This window comes from Streptopelia decaocto, assembly GCF_964273445.1.
Source record: "Streptopelia decaocto genome assembly, chromosome: 5".
Taxonomy (NCBI): domain Eukaryota; kingdom Metazoa; phylum Chordata; class Aves; order Columbiformes; family Columbidae; genus Streptopelia; species Streptopelia decaocto.
In genome coordinates this window covers 52,713,970-52,740,945 of record NC_138659.1, presented here as the reverse complement: position 1 = coordinate 52,740,945, position 26,976 = coordinate 52,713,970, and the positions used below count along the sequence as shown (strand labels likewise).

The 26,976-nt window shown below is 37.5% G+C and overlaps 2 protein-coding genes across 4 annotated transcripts in view; one reads left to right on the top strand and one right to left on the bottom strand.

Moving 5' to 3' along the window:
* LOC309439918 (uncharacterized protein) overlaps window positions 1–26,485 on the top strand; it is a 64,672-nt gene extending 38,187 nt beyond the window's left edge. Inside the window, exons 1-5 of one of the 3 annotated variants that reach the window (XM_082053096.1) lie at window positions 5,685–5,820; window positions 11,517–11,578; window positions 16,025–16,095; window positions 16,244–16,352; window positions 26,387–26,485. In XM_082053096.1, the coding sequence (XP_081909222.1) occupies window positions 5,759–5,820; window positions 11,517–11,578; window positions 16,025–16,095; window positions 16,244–16,352; window positions 26,387–26,388 (306 nt within the window). In that variant the 5' untranslated portion in view covers window positions 5,685–5,758 and the 3' untranslated portion in view covers window positions 26,389–26,485. Of the gene's footprint in view, window positions 1–5,684; window positions 5,821–11,516; window positions 11,579–16,024; window positions 16,096–16,243; window positions 16,353–19,056; window positions 19,309–26,386 lie in introns of those variants that run through there. The other 2 variants (XM_082053095.1, XM_082053097.1) reach the window with 2 other exon arrangements.
* Window positions 1,309–26,892, bottom strand: HTR7 (5-hydroxytryptamine receptor 7; the record flags this gene model as incomplete). Its single annotated transcript, XM_082053094.1, has 2 exons — window positions 1,309–2,059; window positions 26,366–26,892. 2 exons carry the CDS (start codon window positions 26,890–26,892, stop codon window positions 1,309–1,311), a joined length of 1,278 nt encoding a protein of 425 aa, XP_081909220.1.
* Window positions 26,893–26,976: the final 84 nt, after the last annotated feature.

Genomic DNA, 26,976 nt, shown 5'->3' with positions numbered 1-26,976 from the left:
ATTTTATATTTATACATTACTCTTAATATATTAATATAATTAATGTTTTTATTATTGTTAAACTTTAAATATAAATATTTTTATAATATTTGATCCTGATCTATTGAGGGAAGAGGTTTTTTACCCAAATCAAAAGTAGAATCACATACTTGTGTAGGATCGGGGGGGAAACAACTAGAAACAGTGGATTATCCTGATTCTAACACAAGGCAAGGCTTTACGTCATTTTAAACAGAAGTGGTTACCAAAATCAGTTTGTAAGGATAAAGTGCAGATGTTTCTGAATGTCATAAAGTCTTACATTTATTTTTTCCTTACTGACTTCAGAAAGGAAAGAAATCCCAAAAAGTTAGAAGAGCTTTCAAACTGACAATAAATTAACTACTGAAGTGGAACAATGACTAGCCATACATCAACAGAAATGACTTGAACACAGACAGAGTCTCCACCTAGATTAGAGAACAGCTCTGCTGATAAAGCCAAGAAAATTAAAGAAAGAAAAGATGGACAAAGATCAGATAGCTCCTGAAATAGACTGTAATCAGGCATATTTGTTATGTTAGAAATATAAGACAAGATCTTTACCTGGTGTCATTGGCAAAGCAGCACTGCAGCTAATTGTGCTGCATGACTATATGCAGCAGCAGATGTTGGTCCATGCGACTTTACTCAAACTTTAATATTCACATTGGAAATGCAATCTTTCAGTGCCATAGTTGCTGTGTGAAGGCAACATTAAATTTCACAAAGTAGTTTATTTTCAGGCAATCCAATAAATTAACCTTTAATGGACATGTGTTTTTTAATATATAATAGAGTATTTCTAAACAACATAAGTTCTTTGATCCAGCCTCTTCTTAAATTGATTGGTTTTATAATAACAAAGCAATGAATTATACTGAACTTTTCACCATTTTGTCTTTATTACAGCAAAAAATCTCTAGGATACAAGATGCATCCAACATTCAGATCTACTGAAAGTTGTTTGGGGCCGAAGGCCAAACAAAAGGGTTAGGCCAACTTTGCTCTTTCCTCACTAGCAACTCAACATCCTGCACTGCTTTTTATCCTCCCCTTTTCTGTTTTTTCTCTTACACCCAAATTCTTGAAATGATGGTCTTGCTTTTCCAGGCTCACTATAACTGGTGGGCTGTATGAGAATTAAACTTGCTACCTTCTGGTTTCTTGATGACTGCATTAGCAGTGCTCAAGAAGCCTGATTCTTCCCATAACTCTTCTTCCAAATCTGTGGGGGGGAAAAGCTAATGTGATAAACCAATAAATTATCATAGTAAAGAATGAGCGACCTTACAGAACAAATTCTGGCTTTTCTGCCAGCTTCAGAGCCTCATGCATCCCTGCAGCTGATAGTTTCCTGTTGATATTCCTGTATCTGCATTGCAGGAGGTTACGATAAGTTGTCCTTAGGTCCCGATTGAAGAAGGCATATATAAAAGGATTAATGAGAGAGTTTGCATAACCCAACCATAGAAATGTTCTCTCAACCCACAGAGGGATACAGCTACATGCAGTACCACAGATGAAGGGCCTGGCGGTTGAGAGGAGAAAGAAGGGCAACCAGCAGACAGTGAAAGCCCCAACAATAATCCCAAGTGTAGTGGCAGCTTTCTGTTCTCTTTTAAAGATGGAAATGTTTTTCTTCTCGTGCTTTAGGAGTCGTGAAAAATTAGTACATTCTTCAGATTCCTTGTGCAGTTTTACAACTCCATTCATAGAAATCCCTTCCATTTCTTCTGGCCGGGGAAAACCAGCAAACTTGTGTTTCGCAGCACTTCTCTTGGCAGCTTTGTAAATCTGATAGTACATGAAAAGCATCACTGACATTGGAATATAAAATGCAACTGCTGTAGAGTAAATGGTGTAGCCGAAGTCTTGACTGATCAGACAGACCTTTTCATCATTTACATTTTGGGCCCAACCGAAGAGTGGGGGTATAGTGATGGAGGCAGACAGGAGCCACACACAGAGAATCATTTTGGCCATACACTTCCCATTCTGCCTTACAGGATATGTGAGAGGTCTCGTTATTCCCAGGTACCTAGAATGATAACGTAGAGTTACTATATGGTGCAGTGGTTAACTGATAAAAGTTATTTCATGTAGTCTACCCGTAAATAAAACACCTTTGGCTAGGGTTTCTATTTTACATTTTGCAGTCCTCTCTCTGCATATATTTCAAACTTGTAAATTCATCTGTCTTTCACATTGAAATTTATAGTCTGGGTACTCTATATGAAAGGTCTTTTGTTCCAGAAAGAAATCTCCCATCGGGTGTTAACAGACTGCACTTTCAATGAATTTGTACAATCTTCATGCAGATAACTAATTTTTTTTGTTTTTAAGGAAATCCTGAAACCCAAATTTTCTTTGGCTAGCTTATGAAATTTTGGAGTATAGCTGAAAGTTCACTCTACAAAGCCTACCGCTTTTTGTGTTGAGCATATGGTTAAAGTAAGCAGGCATCTGTCTTAATTCTTCTGACATATTCAACAGTTATGAATATCCCTGCCACTAAACTGAGATGATGAGTTGCCTTTCTTACCTTCATGTTTCTGATAGGAACAACAAACTGCAAACTTATGCCAAAAGTAGATTGTTTCAATACTACAATAATTCTTCTTATCATAAGTTAATTAGGAATAAATTACATTTATTCAATATTTGAATTTTTACTGAATAAAATAACAACACATCACAGTGCCAGTTCCAGAAAACCTGGAGAAAAACATTAGTTTTACCAGAAGCTAAGTTTAGGGTGGTAAACTGTCAACAGACAAGAAAAATGTTTATAATGTGTCAGGTTTTCACTGGAGAGGGGGGAAAAACGTAAAGGAAAAAAAAAAACAAAACAAAAAAAAAACAAAACAAACAAAAAAAAAAAAAAAACAAAACTCAGAACTTGTTGACAACCACATTTTCTAAACAGTGATAGCATAAACTATGTATTTTTTTTCTAATAAAAAATGTATGTGACTACGGCACTACATAGCCGGACAGCAATATCCTAATTTCGTGTTTGCTTTCAACTACATACAATTTCTTTATTTCCTCTCTAGATATGGTAAGTTTCTGTTATATGGAGTTAGATGGTGCTTTTTTTTTTTCCCCACACACCTAACGTTTTTACTTTTAAATTGGGTTTCTGCTCAGCTAGAACTTACGTATGAGTTACTGTTAACTTCTCAAATTGTACTTTTTCCTCCTTCCAAAATGAAGAATTTTGAGAAAAATCAGTGTGATTCTCTGTTACTTGTAAAAGAAATGGTTTCAAATCAGGTTTCAGAACAACATTTTGGTTTCAAATGGTACCAGTGTTTAGTTGGAGTGGAGGTTTTGGAGGGTTACAAACAAGAAATATAGTAATGTGATTAAAATATTTTAGGAGCATTTTTCTCTCTCTATTCACCTAGCAAATCAAATATGAGTATTTGCCTGGCTTTGCAGAATGCTGCATTGTTGATTTTACTGCAATGCAGTAAAATGTGGCTAGCGCTGCTGCTTTACACAAACAACCAGGTATGCTACAGTCCTGGAAGTAAAAAGAAACTTAATTTCATTATCTGTTCTGATAAGTAACAACAATCCCTCTCAAAAATGTAATTGATTTTATATTACTGCTATGGCAAGTGTTACACAAAGGATAGAACTGGTTTATTGCACCTGATTCTCAACAGCATGCAGAAGTAAATCACAGCAGGTCAGTATTTTGGCAGCAAAGCTGTGCCTGGTGGGGCCATAAGCTAAGAACAGTTATTAAAATTGTCTGTGCAACATGTGGACTATTCTCCTACAAGAGTCTTTTTCTTGCATTACTCATCAGCAGCATTAGCTGTCACTGTACCAGCTCTGATGGCCATGGGCATACTGTAGAGTCCAAAGAGATTTCTGCTTTACAATATCATGACCAAAACTGTTTGGGCTCCCAAGGAGCTGAGAGTTTTCCAAGGCACTCCAAGATGTAGAAGAGCAGGGTTAATGCAGTGAAGTTTCAGCATTTAACTGCTGAAGGGATACATCGTACTGCTTTAAGTACCATAACTGCAGCAAGGATAAAGTTATTAGCTGTAGCCCTTCTAGGACTGGAGTGGCACACTCCTAAAATTTGTCTGAGAATACACGATTTAGCTACAAAACAGTTAAATACATCATTTGTGCAGAGAGATTACTTGTCACTTGCAAGGCATAGTTAAAAACAAACATCTTTAAAAAGTTGATCCACCTTCCCAAAGTATGTAGTATTCTAGCTACTACCCAATTGGTCATTAAAAATAACACACTTACTTATAAAGTGAGTTTTGTTATGTAGCTTAAAAAGTTAAGCTGGATTTCTGTAAAAATCAGATCTGTAGAATGTATGCTTTGAATGCCTACTGATGCATTCTCATGCATCAGAATGTAACAAAAAGAATTCATGAAAGCATAAGTATACTGAAAGGAATTAAAATTCAGTAGTTTTGCCCTGGCACCACTTTTTTGGAAGCTATTTGAGCATCCAAAATGCTATTTGAAATTAAAATACTTTAATTAACATAAAAATACACCAGCATCCTTTCTGTCTTATTCATTTTGCTAAATGTAATATGATAGGGAAAATAAGTCATCAGGCACAAACGAAGGAACATTATCTTTTTATCTCTATATATGAAATCCATTACCCTTGAAAACTTACTTGCAACTTCAAAATAATGTAAATCACTGCTGTTGTCTGATACACTAGAGAGAATCCAAGCCTTAATAGATACACGAGCTTCAAAAGTGTTGTGTCAGATACATTGCAAAAATATGCTTTGTATTGCTTAATGTTTAATTACTACCTTTCAAAAAAAAAAAAAAATAAAGGTAAATCAGCTGAACTTAACATATAATTCAAAAATATGTAATGACTTGAGGCCTTACTGTTGTGAAAGAATGAAGCCAAATTCCCCCCAAAAAAACGTTTCATGTGTCTCAGCTATCCCCAAGAAGGAACAAGTGTCTCAGACTTGTTATTCTGAGATTTGTTTCTTTTACATGCCACAGATGTTAATTTTGATCTTGGTGGGGAAAAAACTGTGCCTTGGCTCTCATTTGTAAAACTCCAGCACAACATGGACTATATCTAGGTTACTCCCTAAAAGCACAGTATTGCAGATATGCAGCCTTTATTTCTTATAAACTGGACATGTCATTTCTCATTCGGCATTGCCTGATGCTGTATGCAGAACACCGAAGTGCAGTATGCTACAACAACACTGAGAAGCACGATGCATACCCTAGTTGTGGTCTTGTTGCCATTCCAAGAAGAAAGGCTGCTGGGTGAGCAGAGAAAAATGAGAAGGGAGAATCTGGCTCTAGCATCTAGTGGATACAACAACAAAAGTTTATGAGAACTTCTTCTGTACTACATCACTGAAATCTGGAAAACAGCCCATTACCTGAAGAGCTCAAAGTAAGACCAACGTAGACCAAAAGGAGGGCAAATGATGAGGGACAGAGTAAATTTATTTTTAAACGAATGTGCATAAACACAAAAACACATCCCCATTCTGCATTGGTTTCTTATGATAACTTCAGTGCCGCCTCTTCCCTGTTGGAGGATCAGAACCCAAGTTCTCTGCCGCAGTCCCATCCAGTTGTGCGGCACACACAGGGTGCCCAGCTCTAGAGAAGAAAAATCACCCCTTGCCATCCTCTCCCTGGAGCTCTGTTCAAACACTGGTGAGGGGAGAAGAGCTCCCTCCTTTGTGCAGTGTACACAATGGCTATTGTACACAATTGCCATTTACTACAGTCACCCAATGAACACCAACAACAGACAAGGTAAACGAGTAAGTCCTTTCTTTTGTTTAATAAAAATGTGGCTCCCTGTGATCCAGTATTCTTTCCTAGTACCTCTAAATTGTTACCATCTAATGACAGGTAATTGTTATAGACAATTTAATGTAAAAACATTATAACTGCTCTTGAAACAAATCCATTTGTGGTTTTTTTCATTCTGTGTTTTTGGTTGTGTTTTGTTTTATTTTTGATACTGATGCATTACAAAGACCATATGCAATAGTTTTTTTTCATTCTGTGCTAAAAGGTCTCCATTGTTCCTTGAACTGTAGATCCCACAGATATTTTCTATTATAGTGTGGTCAATATATTAAGTGTTATAGCAAGTGTTAAATGTAATGTACATGGAAAGTAAAAAGGTATATGGCAGAGGGAACAGGCATCCACAAGCCCTAGTTTCTGTTTCTGGCACATCACTTTATCTCTCTGTGACTCTTTGTATTCTCTCTTCCCATTTATGTTTGTCTTAGCTATTTGCTTGTTGTGAAGGTTGACATGTTACTGCTTGCATAGTAATTCTCAAACTGGAAACTGGACTGCCACTGTGTCCCACTAAATGTTACTATATTTTAAAATGTGAAAGGTTTGATATGGTTTATTTTCTTGCAAATATATTTATTTCATTATCTAATGTAGGAAACTGTGAACGGTAGTTTGCTTTATCTGCACTACTGTGGAGTTCACACAATCGCCTATTTATCATCTACTAGAAGAACTTTTCAGTTAGATCTTTCTCATCACCTTCAAGTGAACAACTCTGCATTTTTGGCTGAATTAATTAGTAATTTTGTAGTTGCAGAAGGCACCAATTTTTTCCTCCAAGAAGGAAACATATCTGCAGTGTCAGGTATGGTAGCATTTCAGGTTAACCAGGTAATATTTTTTTTTTCCTTTTTTCATGTGAAGCCAATTTTATTTTTTTCAGAAGTAGCAAAATTCCTTTCCTTTTCTTCATGCTTTTTCTGAGGAAGCTAAACATAGCTGTAATAGTTAAGCTGTAAAAATGGCAAATTGTTCATAGCTACACTGGAAACTTTGAGATGTGTCCAATTCTTACACCTTTTGACATATCCAGAAAGCAAACTGAGATGTAACAGCTACATGAACTTTAATGATAGAAAGAAACTAGTAATAGGATGGTCTAATTTGGGATCTGGTGTCTGAAATCTTTCTTTTATATAACCTCTGTTATATGGCTAAAAGATAAAGAAAAAAAAATAATAATAGGACTTGCCTTCTCACTGTGAGCAAAGTCACAGAGAAACTGTGAAAACTTAACAACTAAAAACATTAAAACTGGGTTGATATCTCCTGCCCAACCCAATAATAAATTGAATGCACTGTGACATCAGCATCTCAGCATCACTTATGCTACTTTTGAAATGCACACATGTAACTCCTGTGTTTCTGATGTCTATGTACTTTATAGGCAGAGAGAATTCCATTCTAATTAGTTCACATTCATTTCTCAGAATTCACTGATCTAATAAGCAATTATTCTAGAATCAGATTAGCATATTTTATTGTCTTTTTTTACAAACAGACCAGATTACTGTGGGATAAAACTAGAAACATTGTACTGGAAGTTCTGTAGATGTGTATTGTAGCTATTTCTAACAGGAATCTTGATATTGTTCTGTTATTAATTACCATTTGACTTGGAGTTGTGCTTAACCTGAGTTTCTTTCAGTTCTTTCTGGTTTTGTATTTTATGAGTCAAAACTTTTATTTCAAAGGCCAGAAAAGTGTTTGCTGCTTTGCTTTTGTGCTTTTTCTCCTAGTACAGCAGCTTTCCAGCTTCAACATGTATCTCCTTGTATTAGTTTCTTTGCCAACCTACATCTATAGAATCCTGTCTAATGATTCACCTGAAATAATAACGTGTTCTGAAGAACAATGCTGATCTACTGATCTTCTTTTGGTTGCTGTGATTCTCTGATGATCTTTCATAGTTTTTTTCTTTAATTCAGTGTAAGATTTAGAGAAACTTCACAAGAATAGGATCACAATGCCTTTCCTAAAAGCTATCTAACATTCAGAAATATTTTTCTTAGTACAGTGATTGATCTAGATTATTTATGTATATATATATAAATATATATATATATATACTTTGAGACATAAAGCAGTAAATTAAATGTAAATGTAACATGTTGAAACATTGATCAAATCTATTATGTCTGTTACAGCTATCAAACCACCTAACAGAAATTGTTCTCTTGTTTTCAAAGATATCATGTTTACACTAAGCAAGAGATACTGTGTCCCACAGACCTGCTTTTAAATAGGTATACAAACTGATCAGGAAAATACTACTCCCATCACATATTTAAGTAGTTGAAATGGAAGTATAGGCATAGAAACATAAAAAGACTTAAGTGTTGAGATATGAGCATTACAGTGCATGAGTATGGTCTTATAATATGAAAAGTAACCTTGTTAATTGTTGTATGACAGTATTGATACCTGCCTTTCTGCACCATGATAACTGCCAGTTTATTGTCTGGGAAGAGGAGGATATTTCAGAGGCAGTAAAATACTTTTCTCCTTCACAGAAGTGAACAAAGTTCCTTATTTCATTGGATATATGACAGCTTTCAGAATATGAATTAGATTACTTTAAAACCTAAATGTTAAATATTGTGCAATATTACAGTGAGACAGCAGAACTAACAAAATCAAGCTGTTATTCAGTGGAGGAAAAACATTTTGTTCAACAAGTTCTGTGCTTCATCTAGTTAAATGTTACATCTTTTCTATGTAGTGAATTAGTATACTGTTTATAAAAAGTCTCAGCACAGTGACCAGCTTCCACATCTTGACTGCACTTGCTGGAAATGGCTAAAGCTCTACTTTGTCCTTCTCAGTTGATGGTGAATGTAGTAATGTGAAAGACCTTCAATGTATGTTTCCATATCTATTGTTTTAGATGCTTATGATTCATGTTTCATGCAATTTCAACATTATTCTTGTTATTGAAACAGTGATACTTTAATTTTGATACTTGAATGAGAATGAAATATTTGGTTTGCTTTCAGCAAGGTTAACATTTTCTGTTATTCTCTTCTGGTTCTCCATTAAATGTATTTCCTCAAATTCTCTTTACAAGAGGAAGATACTTGTTCCCACTGTTAGAGTGGGTACACATTGAATACAGTACTATACTTTTATCGTACATAGTAAATGTTCTGCCTTGATTTTTCTTTTTCTCAAAAATCATTGTAAGGGTTTATTTTTAATGGAAGTTAGGAAGTGTAGGCTTTCCTGGCAGTGGGGGAGGATTAAGTCAATCAAAACTAAATACCTGTTAATTTTGAAGGAATGTAATTTGCATAGTAGATTATGTTCCCCTCTCTTATACTTTTCAGTTTCTCTGTACTTGCGTAGATTTATTTTTCCTCTCATACTGCATAACTTTACAGCTTCATATTTTCTTCTTTATTTTCATTCATTTTTTATTATTGTATTTTACTTATTCTAATTTTACTTCACTTTCTCGCCCTGCCTTGTTTATTTTTCTCTCTTAGGTCTATATTTGTCCCACTTAGTTTTTGCCTACTGCCATAGATGGGGAGAATACATTCTGCTATCATTCTAAGAAATACATAACTGTATTGTCAGAAAGACATGTGCAATATAATTCAGCTTAACTTCTGTTATCTTAATTTCTGAAAACATATGTCTCTTTTCTTTTGGACCCTGGCAAATTTCTTTTACCTATTCTCACCCATTGTCTTTTATTTTCCCCCACGTGACTGTTGAAGTATTTGTCACCAGTCACCACCTTGTTCTTAGCTTCCTGACAGTTTGGTAGCCTTTGGTTTTTCACCATAAATAATATGCTGTTTGGAAGAAAGGGTCCCAACATGTAGTTGCTGATGTTTATCTTGCAACACTGCCTGAATGTTAGATAATATGTATTTCATAGCAAATATTTTGCAATTACCCAAATAAATATTTTACAATGTAAACTAAATCCTCTTATAAACTGTTTTTGAAGAAAATAGTACTTGTAGTTTTTTCTTTCTTCTACCTTAACCAGTGACATAAAGGTAGGAGGCACAAGAAGGGGAATGGATTTCAGTCCATTCACCAGCCTCCTAGAATCTAGATGTATTCGAAAACTGAAAAGGTTTGGGCAATGAAATATTTAGAATTAAGTTGCATGCTATAATGGAAGATTTCCTGTTTTAATTTTTTTTTTTTAAATGTCTGAACTCCAGCATTGTGGATTTCATAGTCTCTAGGTTCCTGTGTGTAGGTATGGTTTGCTTACTGAGTTCAATAGGATTAATTACATACACAGCTCAAAAGTGCTTTTCACCTCCCTTCTTGATAGATAATCTGCAACACTTCAAAAGCTCTCTAAATCTGGGCAAGTCATACATAGGAAGAATCCATTTCTCTTTAAACTGTTCAACAGTGTGCAAGGTTGGGGGAAAACAAAAAATAATTTCATGCTTTTCTAAAAGAAAATGGCTGTGTCAGGGCATGCACTACCCACTTCTGCCCTTTCACCCCCCACAGATTTGCAAGTTCCCTTCATTTAACATTGATCTAATTCTTTTGTGGAAGAAGAAGTGTGAAGAGAGTTGAAAGGCTCTTCCTATTTTTTTCTGTCTTTTCAAAAGTAAAAAATTGTATTAATCAAAATGTAGGATAAAGTACAATTCACAGTACGTATTACTAACACTTCAGGAATATTCCCTAGGGAAATAACTTACTGTGCTTTTTAAGGAATGTCTCACTTCACTGGCAAATTCTTCATGGAATTCATCATAGCATACACACAAACTGCTTCACAAATGCAGAAGGCCAGGCCTTTGTACACTATTACAGTTTCACACCCTATGGTATGATTTACACAGTTGTTAAGTCACTTTATCAATCGAGGAGAAAAACATCTTAAAATATAAGATGGCTGTTCATTGCTATATTCAATAATATCATTTATATTAGAAAACGTTATTTTGTTTAAAATTCACATTTCCGTTTATTCCACATGGAGTGCCTCTTTATTATTCCAAGATATTTTAGACTCATAGAAACAAATGCAGTGCATTTGCATCATGTCAGCTGTTGTACCTGGGTATCTAATTACATGTAGAGTGATGAGTGTTTTATGTGACTATTTTTCCATCTTGATATGCATGATGTGGTATCTCAGTAAGTTGTTACAAGATGCCTGGCCCCTTTTTGAAGGGTTAAAGAAGATATTTTAGCCTTCTGATACTATCTGAGAAGACTAAGATTGAAAAAGCTTTGTTCTAGAAAAGAATTAAAGAGAAATCACATTCTCATTTATTTCTGTATAGTTGTGTCGCAGTGTTCGTTTGAGATGGAGTGTACAGTGAAAAAGTTCAAGTTGGAAGAAAACTAGTAAAGAGGTTTTATCTCGTATGGCCTTTTGTATGGCAGAGGAAGACTGCTTAAATGTGAAAGGAGAAAATGAATCTGATGACAACAAGTAAAAGATTTGCCACGAGTGGAGGGAGGTGGCACTGGCAGTGAGATTGAGGAGCAGCAGAGAAGACCTTGAGCATGAACATGTATAGTTCAAAAGCTACAGAGGAGGCATGAGGCTTGTCCTGAAATATTGCTTGATGGTGTTACATGGGACTCAAGAGAAGAGGCAGAGGGGTACTGGGAGTTACTTATGTTTATCCTCTTTTTATCAGTCTAGAGAATCAGAAACAGCAAGTGAATGGATCAGATGAAAGACATGACCACTGGATTGCTGGTAAGGCACTTGAGGAGAAATGACATAGCTCTGTTCTTTCTTCTCTTTAATAAAGAAATTGGAGAGGAATGCTTTAGCACTGGAAGTCATCTTTATGATGGCCTTGGCTCCCAAGGAGGTAATCTTGTGTTGTGATCCTTGCTCCCAAGCATTTCTATGTCCTGCACAACAAACATCACTGTCCTTCTGGCAATTACAGTCTGCTAGAAGACAGGCATCAATCATGATACTTTGCTGAATGCCTACTTGTTTAGAGGATCTAAAGCTTTAGATTATTAAATTGCTTATTGTCCTGAGCGACGTACACATCTGAAGATCAGGTTCAAGTACCTGAACTTAATTGGATCCCATGTGCTAACCAGTATAGAAAAATATGAGATTTGGATTTTATCGTGATAACCTAAATTCCCTAGCTGATAGGCAGAAGCACTCCAAACACTGATAGGAAAAGGTTTATTTGCTGCTTTGCCTTTACTGGGGGGGAGCAGTTACTGAGCAAAAGAAAACAGAGGAATGAAAAAGAATATGTTTTGCAGATTATGAACTGGAAAATACTAATTTTCCTCTTTTGAGTTTCCCTCATTTTATCCTCTCATCCTTTATGTCCAAGGGTATTGTTAAAGCCAGTGAAGATTTCAGGTTTTGTCAGACTCTGCAGTACTTCTAACATGCTATTTCGCCTCCTCCCCTTGCTGCCTTCAGAAAGCATTTTGTTTCTCAAACTCACAGCTTATTAACAGAGCTCAGATCTCTCACCCTCTCATATCCTAACTGGTGGTGTCCTGTGGCAAAGACAAGCACTTGTGATTCCAGGCCAGCTGGCTGGCTTCAGCCAGGCCAGAGGAGACATGCCAGGAGACAACCACCAGACATGCCTCAGTCTGGGGACCAACCTGTTCTGTGAAAGCATTCAAGTAGGCTGTAATAAAAAGTGCAATGTGTTTTCTCTCAGTTCTGTACTCTGCCAGACACCAGCACAAACATCCCTTAGGTAATCAATGAGGCAGGCTGATAGCCTATAGGATCTGTGTCTATATTTTGGCTAATGCATTAGGCTACCACTTTCTCCTCCCATGTGTGTGCAAGCACATGCACACACATGCACACCAGATATGACCCCTTTGTATCTGGCAGCAAGGTGGGTCCCAGAATGTATTTACTACAAGCAAGTGGAAAGCAGAGTAAACTCTAGAACATTCACAGAGGGCACTGGGATGCCTGCATGGATGCAGCTGAGGCAGCCTGGATAGTTTCTCAGGGCAAGTGGTGTAGACTCAGACTGGAGATGGAACACCAGGCACTTAGTTCTCAGAAGGAGGAGGTTGCCAAAATGATACAGGGATATCCAGTTCAACGACACAAAACCACAGAACTCCCAAGTCCCTGTGCTCAACTGAGTGCTCTGGCTGTCCCTTGCACCATATGGTCATAAGCCCCAGGCCTTCTTTGCTCCTGGCTTTTGGCAGGAGAAAGCCCAAACACACAGGGACCTGCAGAGAGCTCTGGTCTGGGTGATCAGGGAACATGAACATCTGGGTTTGTCCTAAGCATACCAGGCTGTTGCTTTAGAGGCAGCTTAAGTGACTTGCCCAGAACCACTAAATGAGCCTACAGACCCTGATTGCTGGGTCATCACAAACCAAGGTTGGTGCTTTATTTGCATAACCAGTTGTTTTTTCTGCTGCTCAAGGTAAGCTAAGAGATACCTTCAACTAAAATGTGTGTGGGCTTGATTTCAGGCCTAGAAGAAATAAAACCTCATCAGACTAACATACAGTAGATATGGCTAAGGTGATTTTCTCCAATTTCACCACATGAGTCATGCTTGGATCAACACTAAATATCAGCTTTAAAAGGAATTATTTTGGAAGTTATAATAGTGTTTCAAAATGAAAACCTCCTACAACTTTAACTAGAAAATCATGACTGATGTCTTTAGTATAATTAAATGAAACATTTCAGAAACTTCCACAGTGTAAGTGATAAATGAAATGAAAAAATCACAGCCCATTGAATTGATAATACCACTATATTAAAACAAAGGGAATATATCTTTAAATATGCTGATATTTGTGTCCCCTCTCTTCCTTCCTTCAATACAAAAAAATGAAACATAATATCTCCAGACAAAGCACTTAAGGAAAACCCCCTTCTAGAATACTTTTCTGTCCCCCCTTTTTTCCTCTTCCCCTCTCTGAAGAGACAGAAAAAATACTAGGAGGACCTGGTCCTCTTTGCTTTTCCATAACAGTAATTTTGTAAGGGCCCTAATGAACACCTACATTTATATTGATTTTGGATGAATCTCAGTACAGAACTAACCTACTAAGACATTTTGGGCTTTCTCCATAGCTATATTAGCCTGAAGGAAGATCTGAATTTATCAAAAATCACACAAAAAAATTGCTGTGTTCCTTTGGGTTGGGTATGTCAAAATTATAAATGTTCACCTCAAGTTTATTTTTTTTTTGCCCAAACTCAGCAGGACAAAAAAACCCAGACAGTATATCAATAAACTGTGTCAGATACACAGGAAAATCTAAGTCTAAAGCAGGTTTAATTAGAAGTCTTATTTCTAAAACTTTGGGATGTGCAATATAACTCTAATTGCGTTATTTAAAACAAACAAACAAACAAGTCTGGCAAAATCACCTCAATTTCCTGAAGTATTTTGATACAGAGCATCCTGTTTTGATCTCCTACAATGCCAATAGTTTTTTTTAAAGATGTAGACTCTGGATTTTCTTCTCCTCTATCGCAGTAACAGCTTGTCTCACTTCCTGATATGAATAGGTCCCATCATAGGAAGAATTCATAACCCGTTTTGGAAGGGGAGGCAGTGGTTTGGAGAGAGCACAGCATGAGGGGAAGGTACTAAGGAAGGCAGGAAGTTAGGTCAAATTGTGTATCTGCAATTCAAGAATGATCTAGAAAACTGCTATTAGCAGTCCTTTCCACCAGAAGCTTTTGGAACGAGACTTATCAGAACATAATAAAGTGATTTCTTCCCTCTAACTTACACTAACAGCTATTTATTTGCCATTTCTTGATATTTTAGTGGTATATTGTTTGCTCAGTAGGTGGTAAGCATCAGGTTATCATGTTTCATCACTTTTCATGTCAATGAATGTGAGGTTTACTGTAGCTGCCACATCTTTCAACCATATGTCATTTATTTTTTTAGCATTCATTTTAACTAATGTTTATTTGCAGCATGCTTATAGACTAGATCCCAAGTTCTCCATTCACACATAATTCTCCTGCCTACAGTCATTTTCCTAAGAAAAATGTCTTATTCTCAGTGATATTTTGGAATTTAATTTTAATAAATTGCTCAGACCAAGGTCTCCTCTATAAACTAGAAACAGAATATTTGTAGGTATTTAATGTTACTTTACAAACATTTCTTCCACTTGAAATCATTCAGAGTCCTTAAATACATAACCCTAGGTGCCCTTTAACTAAAGGAGAACTTTGAAGGGTAGAAACATCTAGTGGTTAAAAATAACTACAGTAAAATCCACATTGAGATGGGTAAAACTATATGTTCAGCCCTTCACAACCACAGTATTTAATAGTTTATTTATCATAATATTTATTCATTTTTACCAGCAAGTTTGGGAATGAGGAATGTAATGGCTACATGGGCACTACTACTTTCTAGCTAAGCAGTCCTCAACTCCAATGAACTTTGAACCTTCTGGTCCTTGCTCAAACCTGCCAGGCTGTGGCTCCAAGTATCTGGCTTTTTCCAGCTTGCTGTTTCAATAGAAATTAATCCAACTCCAGAAGTTCACACTCCCCATCTCAGACATCACCAGTTTTACTTTTGCAAAGTTGGCTGCAAACGAGCTTAGAGATCTCTAGACAGGAAACTTGAACAAAGGAGATTAGCCAGGAAATGTGTCCTCTTTGTCTTGTTGAACAAGGGCCTGCCCACAACTGGCTTCAACTACAGTGTACCCTTTTCCTTCAGAAACATCTTTAATATTTTTTTTCCTTTTTAAAATAATTCAAAATCTGCAATACTATATGTTTAAAATATAGAACAAATTACAATACTACACAAACTGCTACCGTCCTCTTCACAGATATTAAATTATAGTGCTTTCAATGTACAGAATAAAACTTTTGGGTTTTATTCTTGTCTAGAAAGGAGTTTCTGACCTTCTTTCCCTGAACTTTCTATACAGAATGACAAAATTTGAAGCCAGATTCAGCCACTGGTTATCCAAAAAATGACCATTTGTCCAGGTCATTGTGTAGGGTTGTGTGTCAATTATTTTATAATGCTTTTTCACGTTCCCCAGAATTCAATGTTATACCTTTATGCTAAAACAGAAACAGATCTGATAATAGACCATCTCTTCCCCTAAAGTCCTTAAAGAGAGCAGGCTTTGGAGATTATCAAGGATCCCAGACCTCTATTCTCTGTTCATTTTATAGATGCTACACCACACATGAAAGCAGTGAAACAAATGGGATCAGCAGAAGGAAGCCCTTCTTTTCATCTCTCAGTGAGTACATCTTTACTTTGCTTCTCTCAGCAGCAAATTGGCAAGGTTCTTCTGAGACGTGGTGGCATCAGCTTTGTGTGGATAAAGACTATATCTAAGGTTTATTGCTGTGCCTACAGCTTCCAGTAATATCAGTTCTCATTGCCAGGCTAACAACTTCAAAGATGCGTTTGAATTTAGGAGCAGAACTTGGGTATCAGTGTGGGATGAATCACCCCCGCTAGCCTGTGGACCTCTCAGGAAGCTCACTGCAAACTGTAAGTGTTTAGAATATTCAGTAAAATGCTCCCTTCATTTCAACACTTAGGCAGCAGCAGAGAAGCTTTGTGTTAAGTAACAGGCTTTGGAAATGTTAAACTCCTTCTTGTATTGTTTAATTCACAGTCAAACAGTCTGCCATGCTATTTTAATTTCAGTTATTTTTGAAAAACTTAAGCTTCTGTTCTGCTAATGACCAAACTCGTTTAGCAAAAATAGCTTTTTAATATGGGACAATGGACTCTTGAGAGACTACAATCGGTATTGTTGCTGAAACTCCTTGTATTAAGAAGTAGGTCTCCAAATGCAGATTCTCAAGGTAAAAGAGAAACTGCAGCACATAACAATACAAGAATTAAGTCTTTAGAGCCAAAGATGTATTATTTTTAGCATCAAACATCTTATTAAGCTATTAAAGCAAAGCTTTGCATTTTGTCAACAGCTGTTTGGGGTCATGCATATAAATATTTCCAAGCAATTTGTGGCCAGACAACACACTCTGACTTTGTTTAGGGATTTAGTATTTCAACTATTTGTTAAATGTTGACTTCTACAGCAAATAAAATTTAACAACCCACATGGAGAACTGTTTACAGAAGATTATTCTGGCAAATGGTACTGTGTATCTGAAATGTTTCATGATAATCACAACATGTTTTCGAGGTCTGTATTCACTATGACAGTTATGTTGCAAATTCTATAAGTTTAGATAATAGCATATACTTCTGTTATCTGTGCTCATGCCTTCTGTTTCCACCTTCTAATTTTTACATCTGTTGCCAGTTTCTAAATACCTGTCATTAGTGTAAGTCTTCCAGGCTAGTATTCTTTACTTTGATTCGCAAATCCCTACATTTTCTTGTATGGGAACAGTCCTCTAACTAGTAAACACACACTACTGACAACAGATCGGGTTTTTCTGGAGTTATTTTTTGTGTGCCTCTCTGGAGATCTGCAAATGATGTGTTGAAAAACATTCTCCCAAGTCTCTAATGTGTCTCTTGTGGAAAGCAAACAGTTTATAAATAATGTACTTAAAGAAAGTTTAGTATCTGTCACTCAATTTAACTTGCAGCAATATGCCATGTCTCTGAGCACAGGTACTTGTATAACTGATGAGAAATGATGATTCCAATGCTAGTAAGGTTACTGATCTGTATTCTTCAGTGTGAATGAAGGTGGTGCAGCTGTAGGCCGGGTCATAGAGAGGACACCTCATGATGTGTCTGCCTAGATCTCCAATAACAAGCTGTCCCCAAAAGACTGGAGCTGTCAACTCAAAAGAGTCAGAGTTCATTTAAATGAAAACTAGAAATTCGATCTTTTTAAATACAAAAAACTCATCACATGGTCAATTAGAAGTAAAAAGATTTGTACACAATTGTCCCACAGAAAGAGTGCCTCTGCAGGCAAGCCTTTGTTCCAGTTCTGATTTTACCCAACTCAGTGCATGCCTGAGATACAACAAACTCTGCCCAGTCTCCCTTGGTCCCTGAGCAGTTTTTCTACCATTGTTAATACACAGCAAGCTGCTGCTTGCTCCTCAACTTTGTACATCCTGCAGGACAAATAGCTCCCAATGGGAGGAAAGTGTTGCCTTTCATATGGCTCTACCTCCACTTTCCACAGCCTCCATAAAGAAACATAAAAAAACGTAAACAAAAATGGATGATTGACTTTTCTTGTTTTTATATTTTTAACTTATACTTCCACAAGCTAAAAGACTTGGTTTCAAGTTTTCGACAGTAACAAAAACCCACCCATTTCCTTGATACATGTCAGGAAAAAACTTTGCTGCCAACTTTTTTATCAAGACACAATGTACCTCTAAGAATAGACTTCACCCTGGTTTCTCCTTACTTAAAAAAAAAAAAAAGTTATTTTTGTAATGTTCCTCCTTGTTTTTTTCCTTTAGGTTTGTGGGGTTTTTAAAAAAAATATATAAAAAACATTATAATTTTGTAGGGAAACAGTTGCCCACAATAATATTAACCTCCCTCAGAGGTCTCTTGTGCTAGCTCACAATTTGATAGCAGAGACCAGGATAAAGACAGAAAGAATATATTCAGTACTGAATTGATTTCCCTGCACATTGCAGTTCTATGCATTATCATTATTATAGCAGGCACTATTAGAAATTTCATTCTTGTCTGTACGTTACACAAAAATCTTGTTTACTGTTAGAGGTGAATCACTACCTGATTTGCATACATGCTAATATGTGCAGAGCCACCCATATGTATCAAATAATCTAGATGTTCTATATAAAGCCTCCTGAGTAAACAGCAAAGCACAAGAAGAAAATCAAAGCCGTTCCACTACTGAATTTTGTTGTGTTAGTTCAAACAGAATAGAAACAAGCTTTCCCCATGACATATTTAATTACTGGAGTCTTTCAGAAAGGAAAACTTAACCTTTGTAGTAAGAGTTTACTCAAAAAATTTCATCTGTTTTTTCTATCTTCATTATACATAGTAATAAATATGACTCAGTCCTTTAGAAATAGTTGGCTATTCAGTGCAACATGAAAAACAAAAACTTGTAAGCTTTCCAGATGAAAGATATTATCCTCACCTTATAGTGAGCATTAGGACAAAACTGCAGTGAGCATTGCTTTATGATATTTATGCTTTGTAAACATAGATATCAGAACTTGTAATTTTGATCACTGATCTTTGCTGTATGATACCTTCACCTTGGCAGATTCAGCTGTTTCTCAAGCTCTTTTGTGTTCACGTGAGACCTAGAACAGCCAGCTCTTTCTTCAGATTTCCTAGTCTACAGAGGATCTTTGTCCAGATCTTTGTGTGATATACTGAGAGAAAGAGATAGAGGTGTTTGTAGCTGAAAGACAGCACCATATGGACAATATCAACTGCAGATGAAATTGGATATTCTGTTTTAAAAGTTGCCACAAATGTTTCTGATAAAATGTTTCAAACACAACTGCAATATTAAAAATAAATAAATAAATAAAAGTAAAAAAAAAATCCTGTAAAAAAATATTATCCTTATAAAATTGACAGGGATTTTTATACATAATTTTCAGAGGAAACTATTCCAGAAAAAGTCAAAGAACATTCCTTGATTTATTTCGGTTCCTCTAGAAGCTTGTGAGAGCATGTTACCATTGATATGATAGTCTCACTGCAAACACAGTGTAATGACTAGAAATGCTCTGATGTTCCAATCTATGACATTCATTCAGTTCAAGAAAAACACTCTAAGAAAATATAGTTTGATACCAGTGTACACATATTACGCTACACCTTCATGCCAGTATGAGATGCATTTGCGTTTTTGTGATCTATATTAGGAGATATTTCTGAAAGCCCTCTTCAAAAGCTAAGAGGAGTGTTTCTAGAATTGTATTATTCCTGTGAATCTTGAAGTAAATCCAGCCTCACTTACGGAAAGTATTTTTGTGACCTTGACAGGAAAAAAAATCACTTTTTAAATGTCTCCAGGATTCCTGGCTTGGCAAAAATGTGATTTAACGTTCCCTTATCTCTGACTATCAGGCTCCTTTGAAATGCCTGGATGAGTCCTCAAGAATTGGAGACCCCAAAATCACTTCTAAAAACTCATCCAGTGTTAAACCCTGGTAGGAGCAAACAGAAGATAATTTTAAATCTGGGAGAAAACACAACAAGTCAATTTCAATAAAAGGCATTCACGTAAATGTGGTGTAATTGTAAATCTCCTGTTACTGAGGCTGAACTATAATCCCCTATCCATGCACACCTTGGAACATTACCAGTTGCAGTCACCTTTTCACTGCGACCTCTAGATTATCTTGCATCTCCACACCCCATTACTCCCTTTTGGTAACACTACTTAAACACATCCAGTAAATAACAGCAATAGAATAATCAGTCTACAGATTTTTTCCTATAAGGCCCCCTAGTTTCCTTAACTTTGTCAGCCTCTACTGTGCAGCCACAAGACACAACTACCAAACTTCAGATCTTATGTCGCTTCCCACTACAGAAGATCAAACATCCAGTCATTTTGGTGGTAAAAGAACCCTCTTTACTCCAGAGTTGTTAAGTCTTCACAAAATAATCTACCTGTTTGATAAAATATCTTTTATTTGCTACCTACCATCTTACTTACTGTGTATCTGGCAGTCTAGTCATGAAGCATAATGTCTCTGTAAAAACATAGCAAAAAAATTGCTATAGCCAAGAACAGGTTACAGCGTAAATAACTCCATCTTGTGCAGGCTGCCTATAAGACGTGGAGAAAGATACCTGAGAATGCCACAGAAAGGTACCGGAAGAAGTGCAATCACATTAGTATGACAAAACACCCCAGCTTCATTTACTCTTTCGGAGCTAGTTCTCAAGATGCAAGGTATGCATTGCATTGCCTTATACTACTAAATGCATCCAACTTCCAATTCAACATCTTTATCTTAGGATTTGGAAAAAAAAAAGTTGATGTTGTATCTCTTCTCAATGTAAATAATAAAAGAGAGATTGCAGAAGTGTTTGGCAAGAAATTCTCTGCAAAAAGAAATCACAACAACTTGAAGAATACTCTTTAAGTGGACTAAATTTGAAAATCTACATGGAAAGAAATAAGAATAAATCTGTTCCTTTCCACTGTAGTTTATCAGCGCTGTTTGTATCTTTCATAAGCTTAGACAAGTTATTTACAGACTCAGAAAGAGTACAGTTGTTTGTCAGGCTGAACAATGGAAAGAATGGCTCTTGTGATGGTGGTGGTGATTAGGAATTAGCTGCCATATTGATCCCAAACTTTCTTCTTTAATATAGACCTTAGTTGCAGTAACTCCAACACACACTTTTCCTTTTAGATTTTTCCTGATTCCTTAGTTATTTCTGTGTAAATATATATACCAAACAAAATCTCATGGTGGTGGGGCACTGCTGGTGGGCATCTATATGTATTCTGGAGCCAAAAGATATGACATACAGGATTTTTTTCATATCTGTCTCTGCATATATATCCTACAAGTATTTTCTGAAGGAACTGAGCAGGGCTGGCAGAACCAACCACAGCCTTTTCCAGCCATGGCCTGAAGGCGGAAGAAAAGTTTCATCCCAAATGGGAAGCCATGTGGGGCTGTTAGGTGCCACTAGGCTTAGGAAATTGCTGACAGTATTTTCAGGTCACATTGTCAGTTTTGGATGTAGGCAGAATTTAGGCATCTGCATTCTATTGAAAGTGCTTAAATCTTTATTTAAATTTAGTTCCACGTTCTTCCTGTGAGGCACTTTGAGGTCTCTTCAGTTCTCAGACATGCACCAAGGACACTGGAAATGAGTGAGCTTTGAGGGACTGACATATTCTAAGGTGACACATAAGTACTCATACTTACTTGCAGTATGGCAAAAGATACCAAACAGGGAGAGAGAAAGAAATGACCCTTGTGTATACAAATCTTAGGATCAACAAAAAGACCCACTGGTATTATTTGCATACAAATTCTAAATCCTCATCAACGTAATGGAAATCTGGAATATTCATGAATCATTGGCTAAGATTCAGACTTGAAAATTTCCCCAAAAAATGTTTGATTGCTTGTGTTGTGGGCTTGGGGGAAGTGTTTTAATTTGTCAACTGTATCTGAGTAGTTATGTTGCTTTATCACTTTCTAAGCCAAAGAGCTATTTTTAAATTGAACTTAAAATTGCTGCTTGTGCAGTTACCCAGTGGATACTCTCCAAAACAAGACTTCTGTAGCTACCTTCAATCAGAAGAACATGATGAATCAGCATGAAGACATCACCAGTTTAAATTCAATTATTTCCCTTTATATGTTTATTCACCCACTAAGATGTGATTTGCAACTATTCCTCATAATTCACTCAAAATATTTGCTCACTCTTAAATGTGAAGGAACCTACATGTGGGATAGTTTTTTTAATTCAGAACAAGAAAAGTGTAGCCTTAACAGAAAAACATACAAACAAAAAGACCCACGCCACTAATAAGAAATGCTTAAAGGAGGCTACTATTCACTGAGGCACAATTAGCTGCTAAAGTCTCTGTAACTCCTACTTTTCTCCAGAGCTACCCCTCATATCATGGATGGAGAATATAGCAAAGTTATTATTGATTATCTGGAAATCAAGCTGTCTTGACTGTTCAATTCTTATGAAATTTGTAAAGGGAAAAATGCTCTTGTCACTCTGTCACATCTGTCTGTCTTCCGACAGACCTGCCTGCAAGCAGATAGCTTTCTCCCAGAGAATAAATGAGAGATACCTCAAAAATAACATGCTCATCTCAGGTCATCCTGATAGAGATCTGTGGAAGTTTTCATGTTGTGAAATAAAGGAAAGACATGATCTGAAGAAAAGCATAATTGTCCAAATCTTCTTATTGTTACTGACTTTGTCTCATCATCTCCAAAAATATAGTTCTTCGTGGATAAGAAAATTACCTTTTCAGACTAGCTTCTTTCTTGTGCACTATGTACAAAGTTAGAGATCCCCATAACAGCATACTACCATGTACTTTGCAGTCTTAACATTTATAACACTTAAGAGTAGAAGCAACTTTAAAAGTACAAGCACTGCTTGATGTGTTTGACTAGGAAAAAAAGGTGGGGTTTTTTTTCAGCAGAATGAAACCAGCCCATTTGTAGACTCCATGCTAATCTGCATCTTTCAGAGCTTTATGACTGATAAATTCAGCTGAAAAATGCATCTGCCACTAAGGGCTGTGCAGCAAAATATCTCTGTGTGCGATAGGCCTCCCAGCTGCTGGTATTTCAAGGCTCTCAGTGGCATGAGCAGAGTAGCACATATTTGTGCCAGGGAAACAAATCAAAAAGCCTCTTCAACTTACTCATTTTATCCTGATTGGAATGGTCTCAAAGCCTCTTTTTTACCACCTATATTTGTTTGTCTAATAAAAGATAACACCTGTTTTAAAAAATCTTGTCTAACAGTTTGTCACAAACATTATTTTTTTTTTTTCTTTAAGATTTTTTCAGTAGTAACATTCTTTCAGCTATTTACCTTCAACTGATTCTCACAGCTGCCTCAGGAAGAACCTAGAGGTTTAACAATGAAAATTTAAAAATACCCAATTTATTTGCTGTCTCTGCACTGCCTGTGACAGCCTCAGCTTTGCCTTCTGGAGAGACTTTACTGCATCACAACAAAGGCTTCCTAAACTGTCCCAAAGAGCCAGGTGGCAATGCAACTCAAAATTATTCTTTGAAAATGTTCCTTTTTGCCTTATCTTAACCCTCCTCCTTAAACAAATGTCTCCTGTGTGACCTCAGGACCATTTAATTGTGCTACAAGGTTTAATTGTATCTAAATGGTATCAAGGATAGTGGCCAAGTTGGAAGACAGTGGATTTCGTTCATTCCTCCCCTGCTTCTGGGTTTCCTGGTTCATCTCCAATTTGTATTCTTTGCACTGAGGTAATCAGGGCTGTATGACTGGAAATCTTCTCCTAGATAATATAAAACACGCAAGTGTTTCCACCAAACTCGTGGAAAAATGGTCCTTGTGAAAACGGTCTGATCCTCTCATGCACTATATACATTGCAATTTGCAGTGCATTGCACAGTACTTTATCTGGAGGTACTCATTTTTTTCAGAGATACATCTCCCTCACTGATCATTCAAGGCTTTTCTAACTACATAAGAAAAACTGCAGGTAAGAGAGCACCATTAAATGAATGCTACACTGGCAATACCTCATCATTCACATTTAATTTTCATTATTTCTCTCTGGTTTGCACATTTTGAATATATTTACTATTAAAAAATTACTCAACATACCAAGCTAATCTTTGGCCTGACTGAAAAGTGTTACAGCAATATAAGATTGATTATTTTTTACATAGGATTACAAATCATGGAGATTTAAAAATTCTTTACTGCCAAGTGGTAGACATAGCTTGCTAGTGAATTGCTGGCTTGTTTTCTCTTATTTATGGTATCACCTGTGTTAACCATATAATGGATTTGGGTGACAGAGGTTAAAACATCATGACTCACATAATTTTTACACCACAGTGTAATGAAATATTAAGAGATCATGTCAATAAATATTCAGTGATAGAAGAAGGAATGCAAAGATGAAAGGAGAATAATTCTGGCTTAATCTAGCACTTGTTAACAAAAATCAGTCATTCATAATAGGTTATATTCTGGTCTAAATACATAGCTATATCTCTTGTTGTCATTTTGGAGAGAGGGGTGTGTGGAGGGGGGATGGAAAGAAGACAGCAAGAGATCAAGTCATCACTGTGACCAGTCAAAGCATCTGTCTAGCATACAGCAGTTACTTCAAATGCTATGAAAAAGAGTAAAACTAAATTACTCCAGTGCTATGATGTGAATCAGCCACATACCCTTGCTTGAGTAAGAAAGCCTAATTATGTTAACCTGTCTTTAAAAGGTTCTTAGAAATAGAGGTGGAGAGCTCTGTCATGGACATTAAGAATGATCAAAGAATGGAAGTACTTTACATGGAGAGAGTGGAAGAAAGAAATCACCTATCTTAAAAATAGGTAGGATAGAAAGAGAATAATGGTGAGAAGGTAGATAGGCCTATTCATATTTTCTTATAATACTGGAATTAAGTTAAAAGACAGCAAATGCCAAGACAAGAACAGAAAAAAAAAAAAAAAACAAAAAAAAAAACACACGCACAGACAAAAACACCCTTTGATACTTGGTCAAAATCTGTATGTGGATTTCATTGCTACAAGGTGCCTTGCAGCATTCAGATATCTGCTAGAGAATACAGAAGTCACAAAATAAAGAGCATTGAAGCAGGAGATGCTGATACAGAAATTAAAGTTTTGAAATTAATATAAACTGTGATGCTCCTTGGCATGAAAAAATCTCCAGTTACTGTAGGAAAATCTTTTGAAAGACTTCTTCTTTGCAGAAACCTAATGCAGAGTTCTTTCCCAAAACTTTCTGAAGCAGACAGTCAAGGCTGCTGTTGCACATCTGAGTTTTAAACTAATTCTACAGTCTAGTTAAGAAGTTCTTCAGTTTCTGCTAATTGTTAAGTTGTAATTAAAACAGTCTCCCTCTAGATGCTAAAATCCTCAGCATAGGATTTAGGCTGTGGAAGATGGAAGTTACAGGCTGCAACTTATTTTCAAACGGCACTTGCATGCAATAAAGGACTCTGTTAGCTTCCCTCTGCAGAGGATAGCTTAGATGTGGGCAAATGTCAGATCTCAGGTATAGCCTTAACATCATAAATTAACGTCTAATGTCCTCTTCTGCAGTCTGTATACAGCTCCTTATTGTCCCAGTGCCTATATCTTTCGGAAGAAGCTTTGTGTCAATGAGCATAGCCTGTTTTTTAAGAGGGCAGAAGAAATTGGGGGGGGGCGGGGGGAAAGGCAAATATTTGAAAGCAATTTTTCCTTCAGACAAATGGTTATTTCTCAAAAATGGTTCTATCAAATGGAGCTATTCTGAGATTGTCTTAGAATAATGATCCAACCCTCATCAGCTACATTTCTGAGCCATCTCTGCTCTGGCAAAGCTCGACTGAACTCAGTGGGTTTACACTATCACCAGCTTTGGAAGAATGAGCTCAAATCTAGCCGTGGTATAAAGCAGTTTAAAGACACACGTTGGAAGTTTTAAAGTAGCTGTAAATGCACCATTATTCGTAAAGAGCCAAAGTAACCGTATACAGTTTAGCGCCAGTTTTGTTCTAATACTTTGACTCTGCAATGAGAGCAGGGAAGTTACCCAGAGGGATAACGATTCACCTGGGCTGGGACAGCGGGCGGCAGCACGCACCGCTCCGGCGGGCTCCTCGACGAGCAGAGGCTGCGAGGCTTGCGCTCGCCTCCCTCCCTGCTTTTAGCTTCTCTGCAGCTCCTTTCCGAGGGAGCCGGAGGAGGCAAAAGAGAGCCCTGGGTGGAACCGCTCACGGCAGGTCCCCAGCGCCGGCGGCCGGTCGCCATCCTCGTTGCCCAGGGCAGCGGCGCCGTGCCGGTCGCTCCGGGAGGGCAGGGCAGGCCGCGAGTCGCCGGGTGTCTCACCTGTCGATACTTATCACGCAGAGAGTCATGATGGAGGCCGTGCAGCACATGACATCCATGGCGATGAAGACGTTGCAGAAGAGGCGCCCGAAGATCCATTCGCCGCCGATGAGGTCGGTCACGCTGACGAAGGGCATGACAGCCAGGGCCACCGAGAGGTCGGCCAGGGCCAGCGAGACGATGAGATAGTTGGAGGGCTGCCGCAGCTTCTTCACGAAGCAGACGGAGATGACCACCAGGCAGTTGCCGGCGATGGTCAGCAGGGTGATAAGGGAGAGGACGGCCCCGATAACAACTTTTTCCACGTTGCCGTAGCTGAGGATTTGCTCCCCGCATCGGGAGTCGTTGGCGGGGAGGGGGCTCGCCGTGGGCAGCACCGACGGGGCGGGCGACGGGCCGAGCTTCGCCAAGCTGCGCGGCGGCCAGGAGCCGGCGATCATGCTACCGCCGCTGAGCGCCCGCGGGTCTTCCAGGACCAAGGGCCGGAGGTTACCGTAGAGGTGACTGCCGTTGAGGGCGAGGACCATATTGGCGTGAGCTGCCCATGAAGCCACCCCGCCCGCTCGCCGGCTCTCCCTGCTGCCCGGCGTGCTCGGCCGGCGCTCGGGCTC